We start from the raw sequence: 23,558 nt of genomic DNA, 5'->3' as shown, positions 1-23,558 counted from the left end.
ACCCAGGAATCCAAGCTGAACACACTATTCACTGGAGTACACTTGTATTTATGCTTCTTGTACCAACATTTCCCTAAAGGGTAGGAGGAACACTGTTTTTGTCTCCTCTCCTCAGGACTAGATGCCAATCCCAAGGGCCCGTGTGTCTTTCCTTTCACCTATAACAGTACATCCTACTCAGCATGCACAACAGATGGAATTTCTAACAAAAAGCCCTGGTGCTCCCTTACCAACAACTATGACATTGACTTGAAGTGGACTTACTGTGAGCCCTCAGGTAAGAGAAATGACTACTAACCATGATGGCTACTCTCTTCCTCTATGGGTGGAGGCAGTACTGCTTCTGAATCCCACTTGCTGGAAGCCATAGGAGGGGAAAGTGCTGTTGGACTTGGGTCTGGGTTGTGGATTTCCCACGGGCATCTGGTTGGCCACTGGGAAAACAGGATGCTGAACCAGATGGGCCATTGGTGTGATCCAGCAGGCTTTTCTGACATTATTTTGAAAGCTGTAAGCTTGGTAGGGAAGAGGCAGGATCCCACCAGGAACACTTTTCTGTGATCAGGCTAGAGGTGATGACAACAGTTAGGTCAGTTTCACCACAGGACTGCTCCAATCATATAGAAAGGGGAGATTTCCAAAAGGGGTGGGCAGGATCAGAGTTTCTGAACCTCACCACTCAAGCCTACCTCTTAGTTCCTTCAACCTCTTTCTGCAAGCTTCCCCCATTCGCCAGCTGAGGACAATTACAGCATCAAAGGGCAGTGGAGGAGAGAAGCACTCAGGGAGAGAAGTTATGGGGAGGGCTGTGTGCTCTAAACTGTGCATCCTTTCTGTCAGTCACCCCCCACCTCTCCTTTCTATGTGATTGTAGGAGTCTTGTGTTGAAGTACTACTTCATACCTAATTTAACCCTAGGAAGACTTGGCCTAGGCTAGGAATTTTTGCATGACACTGTTTTTATGGTTGAAGACATTGCTTTTGATGCTCCAGGGGCACTCTAGGAGAAAGAAAATGGCACTTGGAGAATGCAAAAAATATGGAGGGGAGGAATCTCAGCATGAAAAATGGTTCTTTTAACATTCCATCTTCGTTTCACCCCATTTTCTTGTTTTTTATTTATCTTAACTGACCTATATTTTAAATAATTCTTAACACTGTGGTCATTGTGAATTTGAGATATATTCATGAAAATTCATCAGCGTTTTGACCAAAATTATCTTTTAAAGCAATTTTTTTTAGTAAATAGCATATTTTTTTGAAAGCAATTCCACATAATTTAATGCATGCTTGGATGCAATTTTCACTAAAATATTCGGTTTGATATACACATTGGTTGGAGGACTGTATTACAAAATTCAGGGAAGTGCGAATTTTGAAAGATAGATTTGTTTCGGTTCTCGTATTGTTTTGAGAAGTGCAGATTACTGATTAAAATGCAAGCAAAATTAAATTTCTCTTCCACCCCTTGGTCCAATTCAGCACAACACAGTTTCACATGTTCCTACTCTAGGTGGCCTACAAATCCTCACATTTGCCTTCTTTTATTTTAAAATCCAGGGCCAGCTCCAGCTTCAGAAAACCCATTATGTGTCTTCCCCTTCATCTACAAGGGCAAGTCCTACAGCACATGCACTAGTGAAGGCATGAGTGATGGGAAACTGTGGTGTGCAAACACCAGTAATTATGACGTTGATAAGAAATGGGTGTACTGTACTGTCACAGGTAGGAGGAAAGCAGCATATATGTTTGTGTTGGGTTTGGTGGAAGGGATCCAAATGGGTATGAAAGGTACACTGGTCTCCTTTTGAAGGAAGGGCAGGGCAGGGCATATATTCAATAATAATAATAATAATAATAATAATAATAATAATAAACATAAACCGAGTGAAAAGAGAATAAGCATATCACTTCTTCTGCACACAAATACACAAAAAGTTATTTTTACACATGTGTGAACTGACAATCAGCATCCAAGCACTGGGGCATATAGCTAGACAACACAGGTATTGAAACTGGCAAAGGGTTTGACTTGCACAGTGGCTTCCCCATGCCCTTGTATACGTTAATTACAAGGTGAATCTTTACCATCACCCTGCAGAGCCACCAGGGAAGCAAATGGGCAGAAAGGTTCTAATCTGTGCCACACAGCCTGCAGCAGACTCAAATGCCCTGGTTGTTCCCACATCCAACTCAGGAACAGTATCATGACGGCTATCAAATTCTGACCTGTTCATGACTTTGTTTGTAGCTTGCCTTTCACCTTGACAACCCTTTCCCTTTGATAATGCACACAACTCAATGTCCCAAGCTATAGGAAGGTTTCTAATAGCGCATCAAATCATAGTTTGATTCCGTGGCAGAAAATTCATGATGCGCACAGTGCAATCCATGCTGGGATACGGGACTACAAGCATGCATAATGATCTTCTCTTTTGGTCTTGTGAACTTTGCCTCCCCATTCCTGCTCAGATGCAGCTGCTGAGCCCAAGGACCTTTGTGCCTTTCCTTTCATGTACAACGGCAAGCTCTATGAGTCCTGCACAACACATGGAATGTCCCAGAAGAAGCCCTGGTGCTCTCTCACAGCAGACTATAATGCGGACCTGCAATGGACATACTGCGAGCCTTCAGGTAGGAAGGATGGGAGGGGCAGGAAGAAGTTTAGTGGTGAGAGATGGGATGCCAGGTAGATTACACAATACTGAGCAAGATGGAAGCAGCTTCCTGCGAATGCTTGTAAGAAGACGGCACATCCCACAGAATCCATTTTCCAAAAGTGCAAGCCAAACTGGATGTTTATGGCAGAGTCCCCCTGTGCTCAAACACAGAACTGCTTCAATCCTGTAGAAAGAGCATGCCCAATTTCAACAAGAAAAGTGGTGGATAGGTGAGAAATACTGAATTCTCCCAATTTCTGCCATTCACTTCCTTTTTCACATATGAGATGTGAGAGGTGAGGCTCTAATATGGCCATAATATGTGGCCATGAATGTATGAAAATCCAAACAGGCCAATTAGATTGATTTTTATTGCCCTGTCCAAGCATTCCCAGCAATACAAATACTGTCACAGGCAGTTCATATGCCTGGGGTAACCAGTGTGTTGTGCTCACCAAAGTTCATTCGTTCTCCGCCCACCCTGCCACACCCCTGAATACCAGGCCACTGTTTAAACAGGATCTTGTTGGGCTTTTGGCCTGATCCAACAGGGCTCTTCTTTATTTTCCTTATGTGAAAAGGGCTGCTTTTATATATCTTGAAATATATTGTCCTGATTCAGAGAGGGATGGAAAGTTGAGGTTGATGGCTTCTCTAGCACAAGGATATCTCTGATTAACTCCAATCCCTCCCTGACAAACTGTATATTTCTTTTGCATGGTAAAAAAATCAGGCCCTGACGAGGTTGCGGAAAGTCCACCTTGCATCTTCCCATTCATCTTTAAGAGACAGTTTTACTACAGCTGCACCACAGATGGGCGGAGAGATAAGAAGCCATGGTGTGCCACTACAGGCGACTATGATACAGACAAGAAGCTGAAGTTATGTCCGGAAGAGCCAGGTAAGAGAAGCTAAAGGCAGGAGGAAGAAACAAGCCAAGCAGGGGCCATATCTATTTATTTTATTTTGTAGATTCATAAGTCACATTAAAAACAACAACATGTGCGCAGGGCTCCTACAGGTAGATCAGGTTGTGCTGCTGGCCATATCCCTGAGGCTGTGCCTTTTCTGGACCACCCCCTTGTCAGGGATGGAGAATCCCTTTTAGACAGAGTTCCTTGTTACTTTCTGGGCAACCTTCCAGTGGAGAATGAAACCAGAAGCAAAAGTGGGTGGAGCAATGAATGTAAATTTTCTCTATTGTAAGATAGGCTAGTTTTTTCACATGTTCATGTACCCTTCTCTATCCTCCATCCAGCCAAGTGAGAGGAATTAACAAAGATGAAGTACACATTCCAGCTTGGTAAAAATACTCAAGAGGTGTGGCTTGGGTGAAAGAGGGTGTGACCTAGGGAAGGTTTCAAGGGTCAGACAGAGAGGTTTAGAGGACCACATCTGGTCCACAGTCTTGCTTATGTATAGCTGCCCCATACAATTGTGTGGAGCACCCACCTGGGAACAAAAACTACAACTCTTTCTAGACATCCATGTGGGTGTTGAGGGGGAGGAACGAGCAGGAGGTATGATATTGGGGGCATGGCCTCACTTTTCATTATACCTGTAGGAGACTACATCATGTGGAGAAAACATAAAGAGGTTTTTAGTATACAAAAAAAACCTGAACTGCATTGATCTGATTCAAAAGTGAGTGACCCCAGTGTTAAAAGACAGCCATATATGTGTGTCTAGCTGTTTCCCCAGCATGTCATATTTATTCAGAGGCCTCAACTTCTGACTCGTAGGGATTGTCTATCTAGTAAAGCAGTGTTACTTAGCAAAAAAAAAAAAAAAAAAAAAAAAAAAAAGGAACAGGAGTTAGCAATAAGGGAACAAAATAGTTTTGGGGGCCCAAATATGCCGCCAAATTCAGCTTCTCGGGTGTTGTGTATGGGCATATGGATTGGCTGATATCATTTCCTCTCTCTGTGGCATCTATTATGATATGGATTGCCCACATATCCCTCCATCCACCTTATTTCTAATTTTAAAACCTAGGTCCAGATGTGAAAGTAGAGAGTCCATCTTGCACCTTCCCTTTCATCTACAAGGGCAACTCCTACAGCACATGTACTACAGAGGGCATGAGTGATGGGAAACACTGGTGCGCCACCACCAGCAACTATGACACGGATGAGAAATGGATGTACTGCAATGTCACAGGTAGGAAGAGGACAGCAAAAATGTGTGGCTTGGTTTAGGAGAAGGGTGTTCCTCTTTGTTGCTTGAGAAGCAACATTCCACATTTTCCTGGATGCTGCTTGCAGCTCTGGGTGTCTGTGGATGTTGTATATTCTCTGTCTATAATCTGACACAAGCTATTTTCTTGGGTGCTCTGCAAATGTTTAAATCACTTCTTTTTATATTAACATCCAGGGCCAGATTCAAAGGCAGAGAGTCCAACGTGTGTTTTCCCCTTCATTTATAAGGGCCTATCCTACAGCACGTGCACTTCAGAAGGCATGAGTGATGGGAATCTTTGGTGTGCCACCACAAGCAACTATGATGTGGATAAGAAATGGGTGTACTGCAATGTCACAGGTAGGAGGAGAACAGCAAAAAGTGTTTGTGTTGGTTTAGGAGAAGGGTGTTCTCCTGCAGGTGGGCGGAGTGATGGGAGACTCTGGTGTGCCACCACAAGCAACTATGAAGCTGAAAAGAAATGCCCTAGAGCAACTTTTTTCTCTGCTCATGGATGTAAGAGCCTTAGATCATCATGGATGACCATCAAACAAATCATTGTCCTGTTCCTTGCTTAGAACAGAAGCGGGTACATCTCAGATTGTATGTATTCCACTCTGGAGTGAAAACATGTATGTTGTGTGCTGACAGAAGATCTCCCCTATAAGTAACCTAAGATGATAACTACTTCTGCTTTGAGAGGTCCATAAATCCTTGCCCTGAGTGCTATTTTTCTAGAAAAAGAGGTGCTGGAACTCACCAGGAAGCCCCCCTTGTTTTCTTATAATGGAAATGGCACCTTCCTGAGAGGTGCTGGAACTGAGTTCCAGTGAGTTCCAGCTGAAAAAGCCGTGCTTGCACCCATTTTCTTTTTTCTTTCAAATTCAGGGCCAGACTCAAATGGAGAGGGTCCTTCCTGTGTATTTCCATTCATTTATAATGGCAAGTCCTACAGTGTATGTACCACTGACGGCATGAGTGATGGGAAATGCTGGTGTGCTACCACCAGCAACTATGATTTAGATAAGAAGTGGATGTACTGTAATGACACAGGTAAGAGGAGTAGGACATATGTAGATTGCAAATGATACTTTATGACAGTACCTTCCATTTGCATTGAAATGAATGGAGTGGGATAATGTAAATACAACATAATCTGCGTCATTCATTATATAATTTATGTAAATTACACAATTTTGCCACAGTAACAATAACATAATGTAGTTTTTGGTGGAAGATGAACTGAAGCAGAATGGAAACAGTGCTGCATGCAATGAATACGGGGCAGGTTGGAAAATAATACCTTCTTGCATCCCTGGTGGTACTTAAGAAGCGACATTCCACGTTTTCCTGGATTCTGCTTGCAGCTCTTGGTGTCTGTGGATGTTATATCTTCTCTATCTGTAATCTGACAGAAATTATATTCTTAGGTGTTCCGCAAATGTTTAAACCCACTTCTTTTTATGTTAACACCCAGGGCCAGATCCAGAAGTAGAGAGTCCAACATGTGTCTTCCCTTTCATCTACAAGGGCCAATCCTACAGCACATGCACTTCAGAAGGCATGAGTGATGGGAAACTCTGGTGTGGCACCACGAGCAACTATGATGTGGATAAGAAATGGGTGTACTGCAATGTCACAGGTAGGAAGAGAACAGCAAAAGGTGTTTGTGTTGGTTTAGGACAGGCATGGCCAAACTTGGCCCTCCAGCTGTTTTGAGACTACAACTCCCATCATCCCTCGCTAACAGCACCAGTGGTCAGGGATGATGGGAACTGTAGTCCCAAAACAGCTGGAAGGCCAAGTTTGGCCATGCCTGGTCTAGGAGAAGGGTGTTCCTCTATGTCTGATCATGCAAAAGCAAGGCACTGCAGAGGTTTAAGGAAGAGAGCACTCTGGAGACAAAGAATGACAGACGTCATAGAGGTGTATAAAATTAGCCTAAAACTAATGGATGTCCTGTAATGCCACAGGGGGAGAGCAACACAACACAGGAAGCTTCTACCTATATTGAGTAAGACCATTGGAAATACTAGCTCAGTATTTTCTATCACTTGGCAGCAGTTCTGAAGGGTTTCAGGCAGGCAACCTTACTTGCAGTTGCTAGAGGCTCAGTCTGGAGCCATCTGCATGCAAAGCAGTTGGCCTACCACTGAGCTATGAGCCTTTTTCATTTGTGGAGTAGCCAGGTTCTGCGATCACTGGCTATTGGGTGGGCTAGCCCTGGCTGTGTCACGTAGTTTTGGCAATCATTTGCGTTTTTGTGTTCTTTTTGGTGATATAGTTAGGCATTATCATGTGACATTTATGTGACGTTGTAGTTTGATTAGTGCAATGCGTTGCTTTCTTTTCTTTTCATAATTTCATACAATGTTTTGCTTCATTGTTCATTACATGCATTATAACATTTCCATTCACTTGGAGCTTCCAGATTTGGATGGAAAAGGGACATTATAAATTTATGTCTTGCCAAATGCAAGGTGGCTCTTTTAAATGAGATCCAGAAGTAATACAAAACACAAGTGAGTGAGAAGATTAAAGATTTTATTCTAAACAGCAAGTAATATACACAGTGGTACCTCGGTTTACGAACTTAATCCGTTCTGGAAGTCCATTCTTAAACCAAAGCATTCTTAATCCAAGGCATGCTTTCCCTACTGAGGCCTCCCTCCGCCAGTGCCCTTCCACCATTCGGCTTCTGTTTGGCTTCTGAGGCAAAGTTCACTAACTGGAACACCTACTTCTAGTTTTGCAGAGTTCGTATCCCGAATTGTTTGTTAACAGGGCTGTTTGGAGACCGAGGTACCACTGTACATACCAAGAAAGCACCTCAATCTGACACTTGGAAGCCCTCAAGAAATGGCAAAGTGACTCCCCCAGGTAGCCCTAGTTTGCACGGCCCTCTGGCCATCAGTCCATGCATGAGCTTGTTAGACTCTGCTCAACACCATCTGATTTATAGATAGCTAGCCTGTTAGCCTGTGTGGCTTGCTTGACTGGCTACATGCAGATTATTCATCAGCCACCTCTCCCAATGCCTCACATTCTCCAAACAATGTCTAACACCAAAGAAGGTGAAGATACCCAGCACTATCACTTCCTTCCACAGATTAGGGCATTAAAGGCTTTTGCGTGGCAAGGCCCCCAGACCAGCCCCTTGTTAAAATAAATTCACACGGACACAGAATATTTAGTTGAATTTACAGAAATGTGAGCAGTATTGGCATAGACTATATCGGACTCCTGCCCACTTTGCAGGTAGTCAATAAGGGTAAACCACCCCAATAGGAAGCCACATCGGGGGAACCTGCTGTCAGGGAAAGGGAGACGGTTAGAGAGACAAGGGGGGAGAGAGGCAATTACCGAGAGCCCAAAGAGCTCATTAGCAGTCTATCATTCCTCTGAGGAAATAGGGAGGGGGCAACCAGTCCCTGGAACGAGCTACTCACAGAACAAAGGAAGTAGCAGGCGTGCCCTGCACCGATGGGCATTCTGGGGAAAAAGACGTCACAAATCTTCAGTCGAGACATCTGACTGAGCTAAGCATGGACATCTTTGTTTGAACTCTTGTAACTGCTTTGAACCTTTGGTAATAAACCAACAAGACAGAAATGGCTGTGTGCCTGGAGCGTTATCTCTGCTAGTTTTGGCAGCTTCTACTCCTTACACCCGCCTATAGCTTTCCTCAGTGTTCCCAGAGGCCTGGCATGGCCCTAGCCTCTCAAGCGGACTTCGGACAGGAACCAGACCCTGGCTTCCTTTAATGGAATACCCTTGGTGAATGGAGGGGCAGGTGATGGCTGATCTCCCCTCCCCCACAATTCAATGAGCCAATGCCTAACCTCCAAACCTTACAAAGTTGTGACGATGGTTAAGAGGTAGGCGAAAACCAAATGGCCCATGCCAATTTGCCAAATGAAAAAAATCCTACCTGGCCCCTGTCCCAAGACAGGCGACCAACCAACCTCCAAAGCAAGGCCAGAGAACACATAAATTACAGGGCAGGTGTGTGGGTGTTTGGCAGTGTGAATCAGGTGCATAGCCATGTCGTGCTGCTGCTTTTAAATTCCTCACAATCTCACTGCTCAAAAAGATTGGCCAATAGGTCTGGGGTGATTATGATGCCACCCTGGCATGAAAGTGTTACTTCGCCCATGCCAGGGTGGGGGGAGGAACCAGGCTGGGGGCCTGCCCACAACCAGGACCACTCTAAAGATGATCCCACTTCTCAGCCATCAAAGAGCTAACAAGAGATAAGAAGGAACAGAGGCAGGAAAGGCAACCATATTAGATCACTAACTCCTCGATACAATTTATTTTCTGGATAGATTGCCCATACAATGTGAGAACTGCATAATAAACTGCTTCTCCTCCATGTCTACCCCAGTCTTCTTCAACTTCCCATCATCCCTCACCATTGGCTAAGCTGATTGGGAAAATGAGATGGAATTAGCAAGTCTTGGACAACAAGCAAATAGAATAATGCAGGTAAGTGCGAAAGTGTTCCATTCTTTAAGAACATTTCTTCCTTCTATCTGTTCAAAAACCAGGGCCTGATGAGAGTGTGGAAAGCCCGCCTTGTGTCTTCCCATTCATCTACAAGGGCAAGTTTTACCTCAGCTGCACTGCAGATGGGCGGAGTGATGGGAATCTCTGGTGTGCCACCACAAGCAACTATGAAGCTGACAAGAAATGGAAGTTCTGCCAGGACTCAGGTAAGCTCAGAGAAAACAGAGGAAGTGGAGGTTAATCATTCCCATTGGTACCAGATGGTCAAACTGGTGTGGGTCAAGATACTTCCTCAGTTCCTCAGGAGCTCTGAACCCATTGGTTTCTCTTGTTTAGTGAAATGCTAGGATTTCATTAAAATTACAGTGTTTTAAAGGAAGCAATAGCATGACAGCACACAAGCTGTTCAGTGGTCGATAGTCTCACTAGATAGGTTACGTCTTACTTCAGAATATAATCTTTATCCTTGCTAGCTGGAAGAGTACCAGCTTTTCTGTCCCAATGCTACCTGCTCTACCCTCCTTTAATTTTTTTTAACCCAATGTATTTTGTGAGTGAGCCGATGCATTTTTATTTTCTTCCTATCTACAAATAATCCAGAAGTTACTGAATGGAGATAACACTTTATGTTTCTTACAGGAACTGGGCAGTTGTCTGGGTTAGGGCATATCTGAATCCCACCCTATAATGAGAGGAGCGTAAAGAGCTTTGGGAATGCAGCACCGCACGTCTAAGGATAATATGGTGGTGGGCGAGGATTTATTTATAACATTTCTTACCTTCCCCTTCACCATAAGGTCGTGGGGCAGGTTACAACAATACAATCATGCAATGATAAAAATACATAAAGCAAGTTTATACGAGAATAATAACAAGAAAAGCAGCACAATATAGGTTAATTCGGGAGGAGTTGCCATCAGAGGTAAGGGACGGGACCTTCATAGTGGTAACACACTGGGGTGACACACTCACTATGGAATGTTTTTCATAGGGAGTTTCACTTCACACCTACTTTAATGTTATTTCAGCCCCATCTGATTTCATTTAAAAAAAAAACCTCTGTGTTTTCCCAGTCCCCTCCTATGATAGGGCCTAGAGGTACTTTTTTTCTCTGCTCATGGATGTCAGAGCCTCAGATCATCATGGATGACCATCAAACAAATCACTGTCCTGTTCCTTGCTTAGAACAGAGGCGAGTACATCTCAGATATATTCCACTCTGGAGTGAAAGTGTGCAGGTTGTGTGCTGATAGAAAATCTTCTTCTAAGTAACCTAAGATGATAACTGCTTCTGCTCTGAGAGGTCCACAAATCCTTGACACCAGTGCTATTTTTCTAGAAAAAGAGGTGCTGGAACTCACCAGGAAGCCCCCCTTGTTTTCTTATAATGGAAATGACACCCACCTGAGAGGTGCTGGAACTGAGTTACAGTGCGTTCCAGCTTAAAAAAGGCCTGCTTGCACCCATTTTCTTTTTCTTTTTAAATCCAGGGCCAGACTCAAATGGAGAGGGTCCTTCCTGTGTATTTCCATTCATTTATAATGGCAAGTCCTACAGTGCATGTACCACTGACGGCATGAGCAATGGAAAATGCTGGTGTGCTACCACCAGCAACTATGATTTAGATAAGAAGTGGATGTACTGTAATGACACAGGTAAGAGGAGTAGGACATATGTAGTTTGTGTTCATTTAGGACAGGGGTGGGGAATTCTTCCATCCAAAGGGCAGCTGACCCTTCTATTTCACACTTGATAAATTCTCCATGGATTTTTGAACATTGAGAGAAATTATAGGAGTGGGGGGAGGCATTCAGAACATATTGTACAGACACTGTTGCAGTTATATTGGTTGTCTATTTGTTTTGGGATTTTTTAAAAAAATTGTGGCATTGATCTTTAAAGCCCCTAAATAATTTCAACCAGATTATTTGAAGGACCACCTGTGCTTATAGGAACCTACCCATTTCTTAAGATTTCTCAAGGAGCTTGCTCAAAGGCTCGCTGTCAAGGCCCATTAGGCTGGTAGGCACTAGAAACAGGGGCTTACTCATTGATGACCCCGTAATTTCTTTTAACTGTTCTGAAGGGGATACTTACTGCCCCATCTTTGTTAACTTTCAAATGGATCTTTAAACCTTTTCATTTCTATCTGAATTACACTAACGCCCTTAAACAGATATTGAACTGTTCTGTTTTGTAATTTGCATTGTATTGTATGGATTTTAAAAATAATTCATATACGGTACACGCAGTGGGGTGTTGCTTTCCTGGCTATGGCAGTGCTGTCGCTTGCTAGAAGTGGGGTGGGGTGGAGCAGCATGGTAGTAAGATTTGGCAAGGGTCAGGAGTGTCAGCTTGGCCCTGCAACTGTGGGTACCTGAGGCCATGGGTGCCATGCAGCTTGCATGGCCCTGTCACTGAAATTTGTGGGTGTCTGGCCCCTTCATGGGTAATTTTGTGGGTGCTTGGGCACCCAGGGCCCCAGGGAGTTGGCACTTATGGCAAGGGTAGTGGACCCTACTCTATGTGTGTCTGCATTGGCTTCTGCTAACCCAATGCTTTCTACACCCTCACTGCTGTGCTGCCCTAGCTCACCCTGGTTCTGGCAAGTGGACAGGAGCAGTACCCCACCAGACAGACACATCACCAGACAGACTTTCTGTCCTTCATTTGAGCTTTAAAATACAGTGGTACCTCGGGTTAAGTACTTAATTTGTTCGGGAGGTCTGTTCTTAACCTGAAACTGTTCTTAACCTGAAGCACCACTTTAGCTAATGGGGCCCCCTGCTGCTGCTGCTGCACCGCTGGAGCACGATTTCTGTTCTCATCCTGAAGCAAAGTTCTTAACCTGAGGTACTATTTCTGGGTTAGCGGAGTGTGCAACCTGAAGCGGATGTAACCCGAGGTACCACTGTATATAGGACTTGTATCTCAGAACAAGAAAATAAGTTAAGACGTCTAAGAGAACATTTCTAACTTTAAGAACACATCATCTATTTGTTTAATGACAGGACCTGACAAGAGTGTGGAAAGTCCACCTTGCACCTTTCCATTCATCTTTGAGGGCAAATTGTACGTCCACTGCACTGCAAGTGGGCGGAATGATGGGAGGTTGTGGTGTTCCACCACCAGCAACTATGATATCGACAAGAAATGGAAGTTCTGTGAGGAGGACTCAGGTAAGGGCCTGAGGAAGTAAAAAACTTGAAGAAAACAGAGACAAACCTCCAGCAGTGAGATTCAGAGGGGCACAGAATGACTGCAGATTAGTGATTGCTATTGCTAAAAGGTGGTTAAATATGTTGGCAACTCTTGGGAAAAATTGTTATGTTTGCACGTCATCACAATGGGCTCCAGGTCTTCCACTCTGATCCCACTGCATTCCTCTAATGAGTTCCTGTCACCAGGTGCCAAAGCAGTAATGGGAGTAAGGGAAGGAGATAAATATTTGGGCAGCACCTAGGGATGTTAGAGAATTTCAGTAAAAATGGAAATGGGAGTGCAAATCACCAATGTTCTTTTATTCATCCCATGAAAAAAATCCAGTGAATAAAATCAGTATTTGGTATTGTTTCTGCTTTGAGACTGCAAATGATACTTTATGATAGTTCCCTCCATTTGCATTGAAATGAATGGAGTGGGATAACGTAATGACAACATAATCAGCGTCATTAATTATAAAACTTACGTAAATTACACAATTTTGCCACATTGAACAATAACATAATGTAGTTTTTGGTGGAAGATGAACTGAAGCAGAATGGAAACAGTGCTGCATGCAATGAATACAGGGCAGGTTGGAAAATAATGCCTTCTTGCATCCCTAGTGGTACATCAGAAGGAACATTTCATTTTTTCCTGGATACTGCTTGCAGCTCTTAGTGTCTGTGGATGTTGTATCTTCTCTATCTGTAATCTGACATGAGATATTTTCTTGGGTGCTCCACAAATGTTTGAACCCACTTCTTTTTATGTTAACATCCAGGGCCAGATCCAGAGGTAGAGAGTCCAACTTGTGTCTTCCCTTTCATCTACAAGGGCCAATCCTACAGCACATGCACTTCAGAAGGCATGAGTGATGGGAAACTCTGGTGTGCCACCACCAGCAACCATGATGTGGATAAGAAATGGGTGTACTGCAATGTCACAGGTAGGAAGAGAACAGCAAAAAGTATTTGTGTTGGTTTAGGAGAAGGGTGTCCTCTTTGTCAGATCAAGCAAAAGCAAGCAGCACTGGAGGATTAAAAAGGAGAGTACTCTGCAGACAAAGAAGGACAGACATCATAGAAGTGTATATAATTAGCTTAAAACTACAACATTCTTCTCTCCCCCCCCTTCCTTCTTGAAACAGGACCAGATATAAGCAAGGAAGCTCCCAAATGTGCCTTTCCATTCATCTTTGAGGGCAAGTTGTATATGAATTGCACTGCAAGTGGGCGGAATGATGGGAAGCTGTGGTGTTCCACCACCAGCAACTATGATGTCGACAAGAAATGGATGTTCTGTGAGGAGGACTCAGGTAAGGGCCTGAGGAAGTCTAAAGCTAGGAAAAGAAAATAGAGACCAGCTTCCAGCAGGGAGATTCAGAGGGGCACAGAATGAATGCAGATTAGTGATTTCTGTTTCACATGTTCACGTATCCTTTTCTATCCTTTAGATAGTCAAGTGAGAGGCATTATCAGAGTTCAAGTACACATTCTAGCTTGGTAAAAATACTCAAGGAGTATGGCTTGGGTGAAAGAAGGTGTGACCTGGGGAAAGTTTCAAGGATCAGACAGGGAGGCTTGAAGAACCACATCTGGTCCAGAGTCTTGCTTATGTATAGCTGCCCCATACAATTTGTGTGGAGCAGCTACTTGGGAACAACAACTACAATTCTTTCTAGACATCCATATTTAACATGTGGGTGTTGAGGGGGAAGAACGAGCAGGAGGTATGATATTGCGGGCATGGCCTCACTTTACATTATACCTGTAGGAGTCTACATAATGTGGAGAAAACATGAAGAGGGCTTTACAAAAAAATCAAAAACACAAAAACTGAACTGCATTGATCTGATACAAAAAATGAGTGACTCCAGTGTTAAAAGACAGCCATATATGTGTGTCTAGTTGTTCCCTCAGCGTGTCATATTTATTCAGAGACCTCGGCTTCTGACTTGTGGGGATTCTCTATCTACTAAAGCACTTCTAATACTTGCTTAGTTATTTTGCATATTTCTCGTATGGCTCTTGTCCAGAATAATTGGATTTTGGGGCATTCCTACCACACGTGGAGGTGTGTGCCTGTGGAGGTGCATCTTCTCCAGCATTGTGGTGAGGTTCCTGGGTGTATTTGTGCTAGTTTCTTTGGTGTTTGGTACCACTGGTAAGTGAGTTTCAGAGTGAGTTTTTTCCTTTTCGTTGATATGAATTAAAAGGGAGGTTTAAACCACATTCTGGTCCACTGAGTGGGGTTAATATCATAACGTATGTCGTCCTCCCATTGTTTTTTGATTACGTCTAGGGGGGTTGTGGGATTTTGGAGTAGTATTTTGTATATTGCGGATACTATCCATTTGCCATGTCCCTTTGTTGTTAGGAGGGGGTTTTCGAAGGTCGTCAGGGGCCTAGTTTGCTGACATAATACCCCACACAAACATTAAGTAAAATAGAAACATTGCCACCCGACTCTACCCCCACTCACCCTGGCCCCCTCCACCTCTTCCCCCTTTTTCTTCCTAGTGTAACACTAATGTCTCAACAAAAGAAACTGATCTGTAGAAAATGTAACTTGAAAAGAGACATTGAACATACTTTTGTAAACCAAGAAGTCTTTAATAAAAAATATATCGTAAAGCACTGTTATCTAGCAAAAAATAGTCATGGGGGGAATTAAATATAAATAAATATAATTAAATTAAATTAAATATTAGGGGACCAAAATAGTTTTTGGGGCCCTAATATGCAGCAAAATTTAGCTTCTTGGGTGTTGTGTATGGGCATATGGATTGGCTGATATCATATCCTCTCTCTGTGGCATCAGTTATGATATGGATTGCCCACATATCTCTCCATCTATCTTATTTCTAATTTTAAAACCTAGGTCCAGATCTGAAGGTAGAGAGTCCATCTTGCACCTTCCCTTTCATCTACAAGGGCAACTCCTACAGCACATGTACTACAGAGGGCATGAGTGATGGGAAACACTGGTGCGCCACCACCAGCAACTATGACACGGATGAGAAATGGATGTACTGCAATGTCACAGGTAGGAAGAGGACAGCAAAAGTGTGTGGGCTGGTTTAGGAGAAGGCTGTTCCTCTTTGTCTGATCATGCAAAAGCACGGAACTGTGGAGGATTATGGAGGAGAGTACTCTGCAGACAAAGGAAGACAGCAGGGCCGTCTTTAGCATATGTGCTGCCGGGGTGCAAAGATCCACCCAGCGCCCCCAAATTTAGTTTAGGGGGAGTGAACTCAAAATTCACCTGTAACAACAATGCAGTGGAAAAAACTGCTTTTGTTTCCTGATTCATCGGGAATATTTGACGCTATGGAGTAACAGAGCAATGGTGGAGGCGGGCGAGGACTTACACTCCGTTTCTTTTCACTGCTGCTGATCGCAAGGGACTGGTTGGCGCCCCCCAGAATTCGGCACCTGGGTGCCCCGCACCCCTTGCACCCCCAGCTAAAGTTGGCCCTGGAGGACAGGCATCAAAAACGTGTATATAATTAGCTGAAAATTAGCCTCTCCCCACCCTTCCTCCTTGAAACAGGACCAGATATAAGCAAGGAACCTCCCAAATGCATCTTTCCATTCATATTTGATGGCAAGAATTACAGCAGCTGCACAGAAGATGGACGGACTGATGGGAAGCTGTGGTGTGCCACCACTGCCAACTATGATGCAGATAAGAAATCAATGTTTTGCACCATCACAGGTAAGAGACAGGCAGAGAAGAAAAGTGGAGAGACATACCTTTTCTCTGAGGCTCATTCTTTACTGCAATTAAAATGGAAATTCATGTCCCCTTTTCTCTTGGGATGCAATTGCTGATGAATCATCAAAGTCTACAACTTTCCAAAGGAGAGCATCAACATTTATTTGTTAGCAGATAAGCTCATTAATGATACTTGATCTGCTTATATCACATCTAGATGAGGGACATAATCCCAATGTATTTGGTGACCACACTCATCTTTGATCACATTATTTTCACATTTTGACTATGAGGTTTTCATTGTTTGTGTGTGCTGGAGGTTTAAATGTGTGATAGGGCAATATAAGTGCCAACTCTACCTCATCACCCATTTTCTTCACCAAAGAAAAAATCACTTTGTGGTGACCTTACTGCAACAAAATATAACGAGCAAACTGGGCCGCATACATTTATACATGTGGCAAATTGCTCACCACTATATCTTCCGTTTATACGAGAAGAATATTCCTTGTTCTACCTTGTATCCATAATTATGAATGGCCCTCTAAAGTAGAACATCTGCTGCAAATACTCCCCCCTTCTGTGTTAAGGAAGGGTTGGGATTAGTGAGTGCTTCCTCATTTGGCTTGCTCAGTACGTTATTATGACACTGTCATTAAAAAAACCATTTATGTCCATGTAATACTGAAGAGCGACTACTCTGTATAGGGCAGCAAAGCCTGTGAAAGTAAAATACATGCATGAGAAAGAAGAAATTTTGTGGCTGTGAAGAAAGGCAGGGTGGCAGGAATCTAGCTATTTCCTCCTATGACAGTGTTCTTTGACTTTGGGTCCCAATATGTTGTTAGGAGAGGGACGCGGGTGGCACTGTGGGTTAAAGCCTCAGTGCCTAGGACTTGCCGATCATCAGGTCGGCGGTTCGAATCCCCACGGCGGGGTGCGCTCCCGTTGCTCGGTCCCAGCGCCTGCCAACCTAGCAGTTCGAAAGCACCCCCGGGTGCAAGTAGATAAATAGGGACCGCTTACCAGCGGGAAGGTAAACGGCGTTTCCACGCTGGCCATGTGACCCGGAAGTGTCTGCGGACAGCGCTGGCTCCTGGCCTATAGAGTGAGATGAGCGCACAACCCTAGAGTCTGGCAAGACTGGCCCGTACGGGCAGGGGTACCTTTACCTTTTTATGTTGTTAGGACTACAATACCCATCATCCAGAGCCAGCTTGGCCAAATATTCAGGGATAATGGGAGTTGTAGTCCAACAACATCTGGAGAGCCACTATTAAAGGCATCAACAAAGAGGGAGTTTTAGTTCAAGGTTAAGCCTTTTAAAAGGCAAGCATTAACAGGAACACAACCAGTTATTCTAAGGATCACTGAAGAAGAAAACAGTGATATTTGCCATGCGAATGCCATTGTTCTCTTGATTTGTGCTGCCATCTGTTGGTGACTTAATATTGCTTCTGGTTTAAAATTAGTTTAATTGTTATGGTGTCACCAAGGAATGACAAGAGCTCTAGTTTCTAAGAGGCACCAGACACTTTCCAGCAATGGCTGTGATTCCAGAACCCCAAAAAGGACCAACCTGGAATTTCTGCAGTTAGGAAAGTAATGGGGAAATGCAGTGAAAAGTGTGAATCAGGATGAATGCTCATTGTTGTATAACCTTTCCACAAACAAATAATAAAGCCCAGCTCTAAGTTAGCCTTTGCATAAACTTCGTAGAAGCAAATCAAGATGAACGCTTGTCTAACCTCTCTGTGAACAATTTGGAATGAATCTTCAATAAAGACCAGCCATAGTCTAATGTCTGTATAAGCTTTCTTTAATCAAATCTGGATAAATGGTCAGGAAACAGGTCACCTGGAAGCAACCTAAGAGAGGGAATTCTGCAAGGAATTAAGAAAACTCAATATAACATGTTCCCATAATTGCAGTTCCCAGGATTCCTGCAGAGCATGGTGCTTGTTTAAAGTAATTTGCAGTCTGAGATGCAGTTGTGGTCTTACTACAACTCTCTTCCCCACCCCTTCTTTTCTATTCAGAAACAGGCTGTGTCTTCCCTTTTATCTATAAGGGGAAACCTTATGAAAGCTGCACCACCCTGGATAAACATGAAGGAAAAGCTTGGTGTGCTACCACTCCAGACTACCAAACCGGCTTGAAATGGAGATTCTGCAACCGTGAGCAGATTGGGAGGGCAAATAAAAGGCCAAGGGTGGGGTGGGGGTTATTTATGTTTCTATTTGTAGGTCAGACTAAAGACCAGGTCGAAGTGTGGGTGCATGGAGCCTATGAGTTGAGACCATACAAAATCTTTACTGCTTACTTGGCATGGAAGTTAAGGCATTTGTCATGCCTTACGGTTTCCTGGTGGTTTTAGAGCACAAGATTGCGCCTTAACTTTCATCTGAAACACAAGGGGGTTTTAAATCACTGAATAATGATATCATAGGTAGAAATTATGGGAAATGGTAGACTAAAAGTGTGAAACTTAAGTAGGGATGACAAAAATATACTAGTGAAAATAAAATAACCAATCTGTTATCTTAAGAGAAAGATACACTTTTCAAAATTGTGTATACAGTTGTACCTTGGAAGCCAAACACCTTGGCACTCGTACATTTTGTCTCCCGAATGCTACAAACCTGGAAGTCAGTGTTCCGGTGTGCGAACGTTCTTTGGAAGCCGAATGTCCGGCACGGCTTCAGAATCAATGGCTTGATTTTCAATGGCATGCCTTGGTTTCCAAACAATGTAGAACTGTACAGTGGTATCTCGGGTTACATACACTTCAGGTTACATACGCTTCAGGTTATAGACTCCGCTAACCCAGAAATAGTGCTTCAGGTTAAGAACTTTGCTTCAGGATGAGAACAGAAATCGTGCTCCGGCAGTGCGGCAGCAGCAGGAGGCCCCATTAGCTAAAGTGGCGCTTCAGGTTAAGAACAGTTTCAGGTTAAGTACAGACCTCCGGAATGAATTAAGTACTTAACCCGAGGTACCACTATATTGGAACGCAGGTGGCGCTGTGGGTTAAAGCCTCAGCACCTAGGACTTGCCGATCGAAAGGTCTGCGGTTCGAATCCCTGCGGCGGGGTGCGCTCCCGCTGCTCGGTCCCAGTGCCTGCCAACCTAGCAGTTCGAAAGCACCTCCGGGTGCAAGTAGATAAATAGGGACCGCTTACCAGCGGGAAGGTAAACGGCGTTTCCGTGTGCGGCTCTGCCTCGCCAGAGCAGCGATGTCACGCTGGCCACGTGACCCGGAAGTGTCTCCGGACAGCGCTGGCCCCTGGCCTCTTAAGTGAGATGGGCGCACAACCCCAGAGTCTGTCAAGACTGGCCCGTATGGGCAGGGGTACCTTTACCTTTTACCTTACCACTATATTAGGAGAAATTTGCACTTAAACAGTGAGAGTAACCAGAATTGATAGACTTCCCCATCTCTCAGGTTAACCTCTTCAATCCGCTTTTTCTTTCTTTCTTTCCATTCAGAATTGGACTGCGTCTTCCCCTTCATCTTTCGTGGCAAGTCATACGACAGCTGCACCAAAGCAGGACGCTCAGATAAAAGGAGTTGGTGTTCCCTCACTAGCAATGCTGACACCGACAACAGATGGATTCTGTGCTGATTCAAGCAGAGGAAGTTCAGGTGGGGATGGATCACAGTGGAACTGAGGGATGCTTCCAGACAAGCAGAGATGAAGAAACTGGCAGTAAAGTCTAGTAGCAGACATGTCATGTGGGGTTGCTGGTTCATGTGTTTTGTTTCATATGCAGGACAAGGCAAAGAGATTTTATCTTAACCCACATGCTGAGACTCTTCCTATATATTTAGCTCTCTTTTCAGTTTGTTTCCAAAGGAGCTGACTAACCAACTACCTGGTCTTGCTGAGATGTTTGTAGTTTCAGTTTGGATGTTCCTGACTCTGAACGATGAGGAGGTCAACAAAAGAGAAGACGAACAAATGAACCAAGTCCAGCTGTCTTTTTCCTACTTTGATGAGTTTTGTAGCTGGGAATAAAAAATCTCTCAGACTTCCAATCTGTATGCCTTCTCCTTCTGCCCCCCCACTTTGATCTTTCTGAAAATCTTCCTGTCCAAGGTGTTTCTTAGCAGCTGTGGTGTGCAACAATTCTAGTGCAGAAGAAAGCAGGCTTGAAGCTTGCATATTCTACTAAAAATTAGTGATCCACCAACTGGAGTCGGATGCAAAAGTCATACACTTACTTAGAATTAAAGAGCATGGTGCTTCTGAGCTACTGCTCAGAACTGAGCTGGGCTCAGTCTTTTCACTCAAAATCTGCTTTCCCAGCATTCTTCATTTCAACAGTCGAAGGAGCAAGGTGAGGAGCCATTTCATTTTCCCTATTGTTAAAACAACTCTGAGAGCCACATATCCTTGCTGATCTACTGCATATCAACCAGACATCTGTCATTAGATCTGCTCATCCTGACCCACCCATCATTGCTGCCTTGCACTTACCCTGTATAAAGCAGAGATAAAGGATTGAGTTCTCACATGCATGCTCCTTACTTAAGGACCACCACAATCAGTTATGGACTTTAGATTCATAATTCTGATAAAGGAGTTGGCATGGGAATCTATTGTTGTTTGGTATTAAACCATTGCTGGCTTAGAGATGAACTACTTCTGAATACTAGACTGGAAATAGTTGGCTAGAATATCCTTTTCAATGTGGCACCTATTACACGTGCATTTGCTCAGTGCAAAGGAACAGCTGACACTCTCCTTTGTTCTCAGCAGTGATTGCTAGGAAGGAACAGAAGTAGCTTTCTAAGTTGATGATGTGAAGCACACTTAAGATAGAAACACTTGAGGAATTCAGCTTATTTGAATTCCTATGCAAAATTACCTTTTCTCCAAGTATTGGGAAGCTTTAGAAGCAATGCTACCAAGTTTTCCATTCGGTGGGAGACCACTAGGATTGTGAATTCAGCTGCTTCTTTGGAAGTGAGGTTGAAAGATATTCAGGGGTACAAGAACTGGGGGGATAGCGTGGAAAAAAGTTACCATCACCAGCCTGGCATCAGTTCTGGGTGAAATGTATCCTTGTATCTCCACCAACAATGAATTTCCTAAGGAGCTATTTAACACACCTTCTGTGACCTCATAAATGATTGGAGTCAGCCAATCAGGAATCAGTGGGTATAAGCACAGTGTGACATGTTATGATGTCATAATCCAACAGCCAGTGTATAGGCATAACTGTAGACAGAGTAGGAAAGGCAGTTCCCTTTAACAATTTAACCTATTTGTCTTGATTGGAACACATATGTAGCCAGTCTCGGGGTGTAGTGTGGGGGATGCCAAAGAAGCCACGGTCCCTGGCACACAATTTTTGAGGGGGCATGAACCAGGTGCCCCCCATGTAGGCACCCCCAGTGCAGAACAGCTCAGTGCTTCTTACTGCCTGCCAAGGGCCGTATTAACTGGCTGGGCTCCCCCTGCTTGGGAGGGCAGGCAGCTCATCACAGCCCCACTTTGCTCTAGTGGGGGTGGGGTTGCTCTGGCAGCCTTGGCATTGTGGGCTCGGCTGGCACACTCTGCCTGGCAGGTGCGCGTGCCCCAACTGCTAGCAATCAATGCTATGCCACTGGCCAGTCTATATGAAGGTAGTAGAAGTCACCCACTATTACAACATTTCAAATGCTTCCTTGATTTCATTCTTTAAAATAATAGCACCTGGTTTTCAGCAGCTTACTGCCTCTGATATTGATGGCAGAACATTGCGATCATGCCTAGTAGCTACTGAGAGTTAGACAAATTCATGAAGGATAAGGCTATCTTATAAATCCATTCAGGTTGCTGGCCATCACTACATCTCATGCGAGTGAATCAAATTATTTGATTATATGCTATGTGAATGAATACTTCATTTTTTGTGTGTCCTGACTCTTCCAACATTCAGCTTCAGCACATGTTCCTGTGTTCTGATATTATAGAAAGATACACACTTTCTCACCTTTCTCTACTACTTCTGAGCAGACATGCTTAGGGTTTTTCTGACATGGAACCATTTCTTCACAACTTGCATAACCGGATTCTTATATTCCCATGACACCAGTTGACAGATCCTTGGAGAATGATGAAAAATTGAAAATCCTCCAAGAACTGGCCAGTGCCAGATCCCATCACTTCTGGCATTTACCACATCCTGGTAAACATTCAGTTATCACCTGGCACAGCAATTCAAAGTTCAGTTATGAAAGAGAACTAGTTACATAATTATGTGATCTGTGGGAGGGGGCATTGGGGAAGAAGGCCCATTTCTACAAAAAGTTGGGAAAGAGCCTCTTTTGTAGGAATCTTACCATGCCTCAAATATGCACGAGGGAGAAATTAATCCACTTTGAATTTTAAATCGAAATTACCTAGTATGCACTCTCTGGGGTAGGGTGCTTTTCTAATGGTTCTAATACATTTTATCCTGCACTGTAAATAGCAGGTTGTGGCAGGGTGGATTCAGATTGGTATAATGGTTTTGGTGGAAAGGATTAATAGAACTTTCCCTATTTAGAGTTTTGGATGGTGTGAGAGATCCAGTCACAGACCTCTGGGTTTCACCAGTGGTTTGGTTTATAATAGGGTCCCCAAATGCACACTGGTACATTATGGTCTTTACTGATCTTCTAAAAAACCAATAAAGAGTTGGGCTGCCAAATTTCCTTAGTGAGGGCACCACACCTTAACCCTCACTCAGGCCCTGTACCAGCCACTCCCCACCCCCCCATCCATTGGTTGAGTGCAGTGGGGCAACCTGTCAAACACACAAAGTCTGGCCCCATGAGGTGGAACCTTATGTTTTCAGAGTTCCAACTCTTGGGATGAGCCTATATACATTCGGACTGCAGATACAACCTCTAATACATGGACAGTGGTGTGGGGAGGGTGGTGTGAGTCACAATAGGAGGGATGGGGCGAGTGAGCCAGGTCCTCCTGCTCCTCTCAGTCATGAAATTATCACTGCTTGTTTTGGGTCACCTGTATAAGTCTTGTTATCACAACTTTTTCTGCATTAGTGAACAAAGACACCCTATCTTCCATAGAATTATCTACAAAAGTTACCGGTCGATTACCTTCTAAAAGTGGCTTTTGTTCTGTTTGACAGCAGTGATAAACCCTGTTTCAAGTGCTTCTTCATAGGTAGTTAGGCCATGTTCCTTCTGAGAATTTAACTCTTCCCTCCTATGTATGCACTGACTCCCAAAAAGTGAGATAAAGCAGGTATCTTAGCAGTTAGGAAAACTGCTCTCCAGTCCCACTGTACCTT

General features: G+C 43.8%; 1 protein-coding gene across 1 annotated transcript; it reads left to right on the top strand.

Annotated features, from left to right (window-relative positions):
• Nucleotides 1-1,646: 1,646 nt before the first annotated feature.
• On the top strand, nt 1,647-20,307 carry LOC309354863 (uncharacterized protein; the record flags this gene model as incomplete). Its single annotated transcript, XM_081885127.1, has 16 exons — nt 1,647-1,725; nt 2,473-2,634; nt 3,394-3,561; nt 4,656-4,820; nt 5,034-5,198; nt 5,727-5,891; nt 6,316-6,480; nt 9,389-9,553; nt 10,838-11,002; nt 12,359-12,526; nt 13,333-13,497; nt 13,699-13,866; nt 15,432-15,596; nt 16,104-16,268; nt 18,308-18,445; nt 19,758-20,307. 16 exons carry the CDS (start codon nt 1,647-1,649, stop codon nt 19,892-19,894), a joined length of 2,505 nt encoding a protein of 834 aa, XP_081741253.1. The 3' UTR covers nt 19,895-20,307.
• Between the last annotated feature and the right edge of the window lie 3,251 nt (nt 20,308-23,558).

The sequence above is a fragment of the Podarcis melisellensis genome (genome assembly GCF_964234715.1).
Source record: "Podarcis melisellensis genome assembly, chromosome: 13".
Classification (NCBI taxonomy): Eukaryota; Metazoa; Chordata; class Lepidosauria; order Squamata; family Lacertidae; genus Podarcis; species Podarcis melisellensis.
The sequence above is the reverse complement of the archived record's forward strand: the minus strand, read 5'-3'. Positions and strand labels throughout refer to the sequence as shown.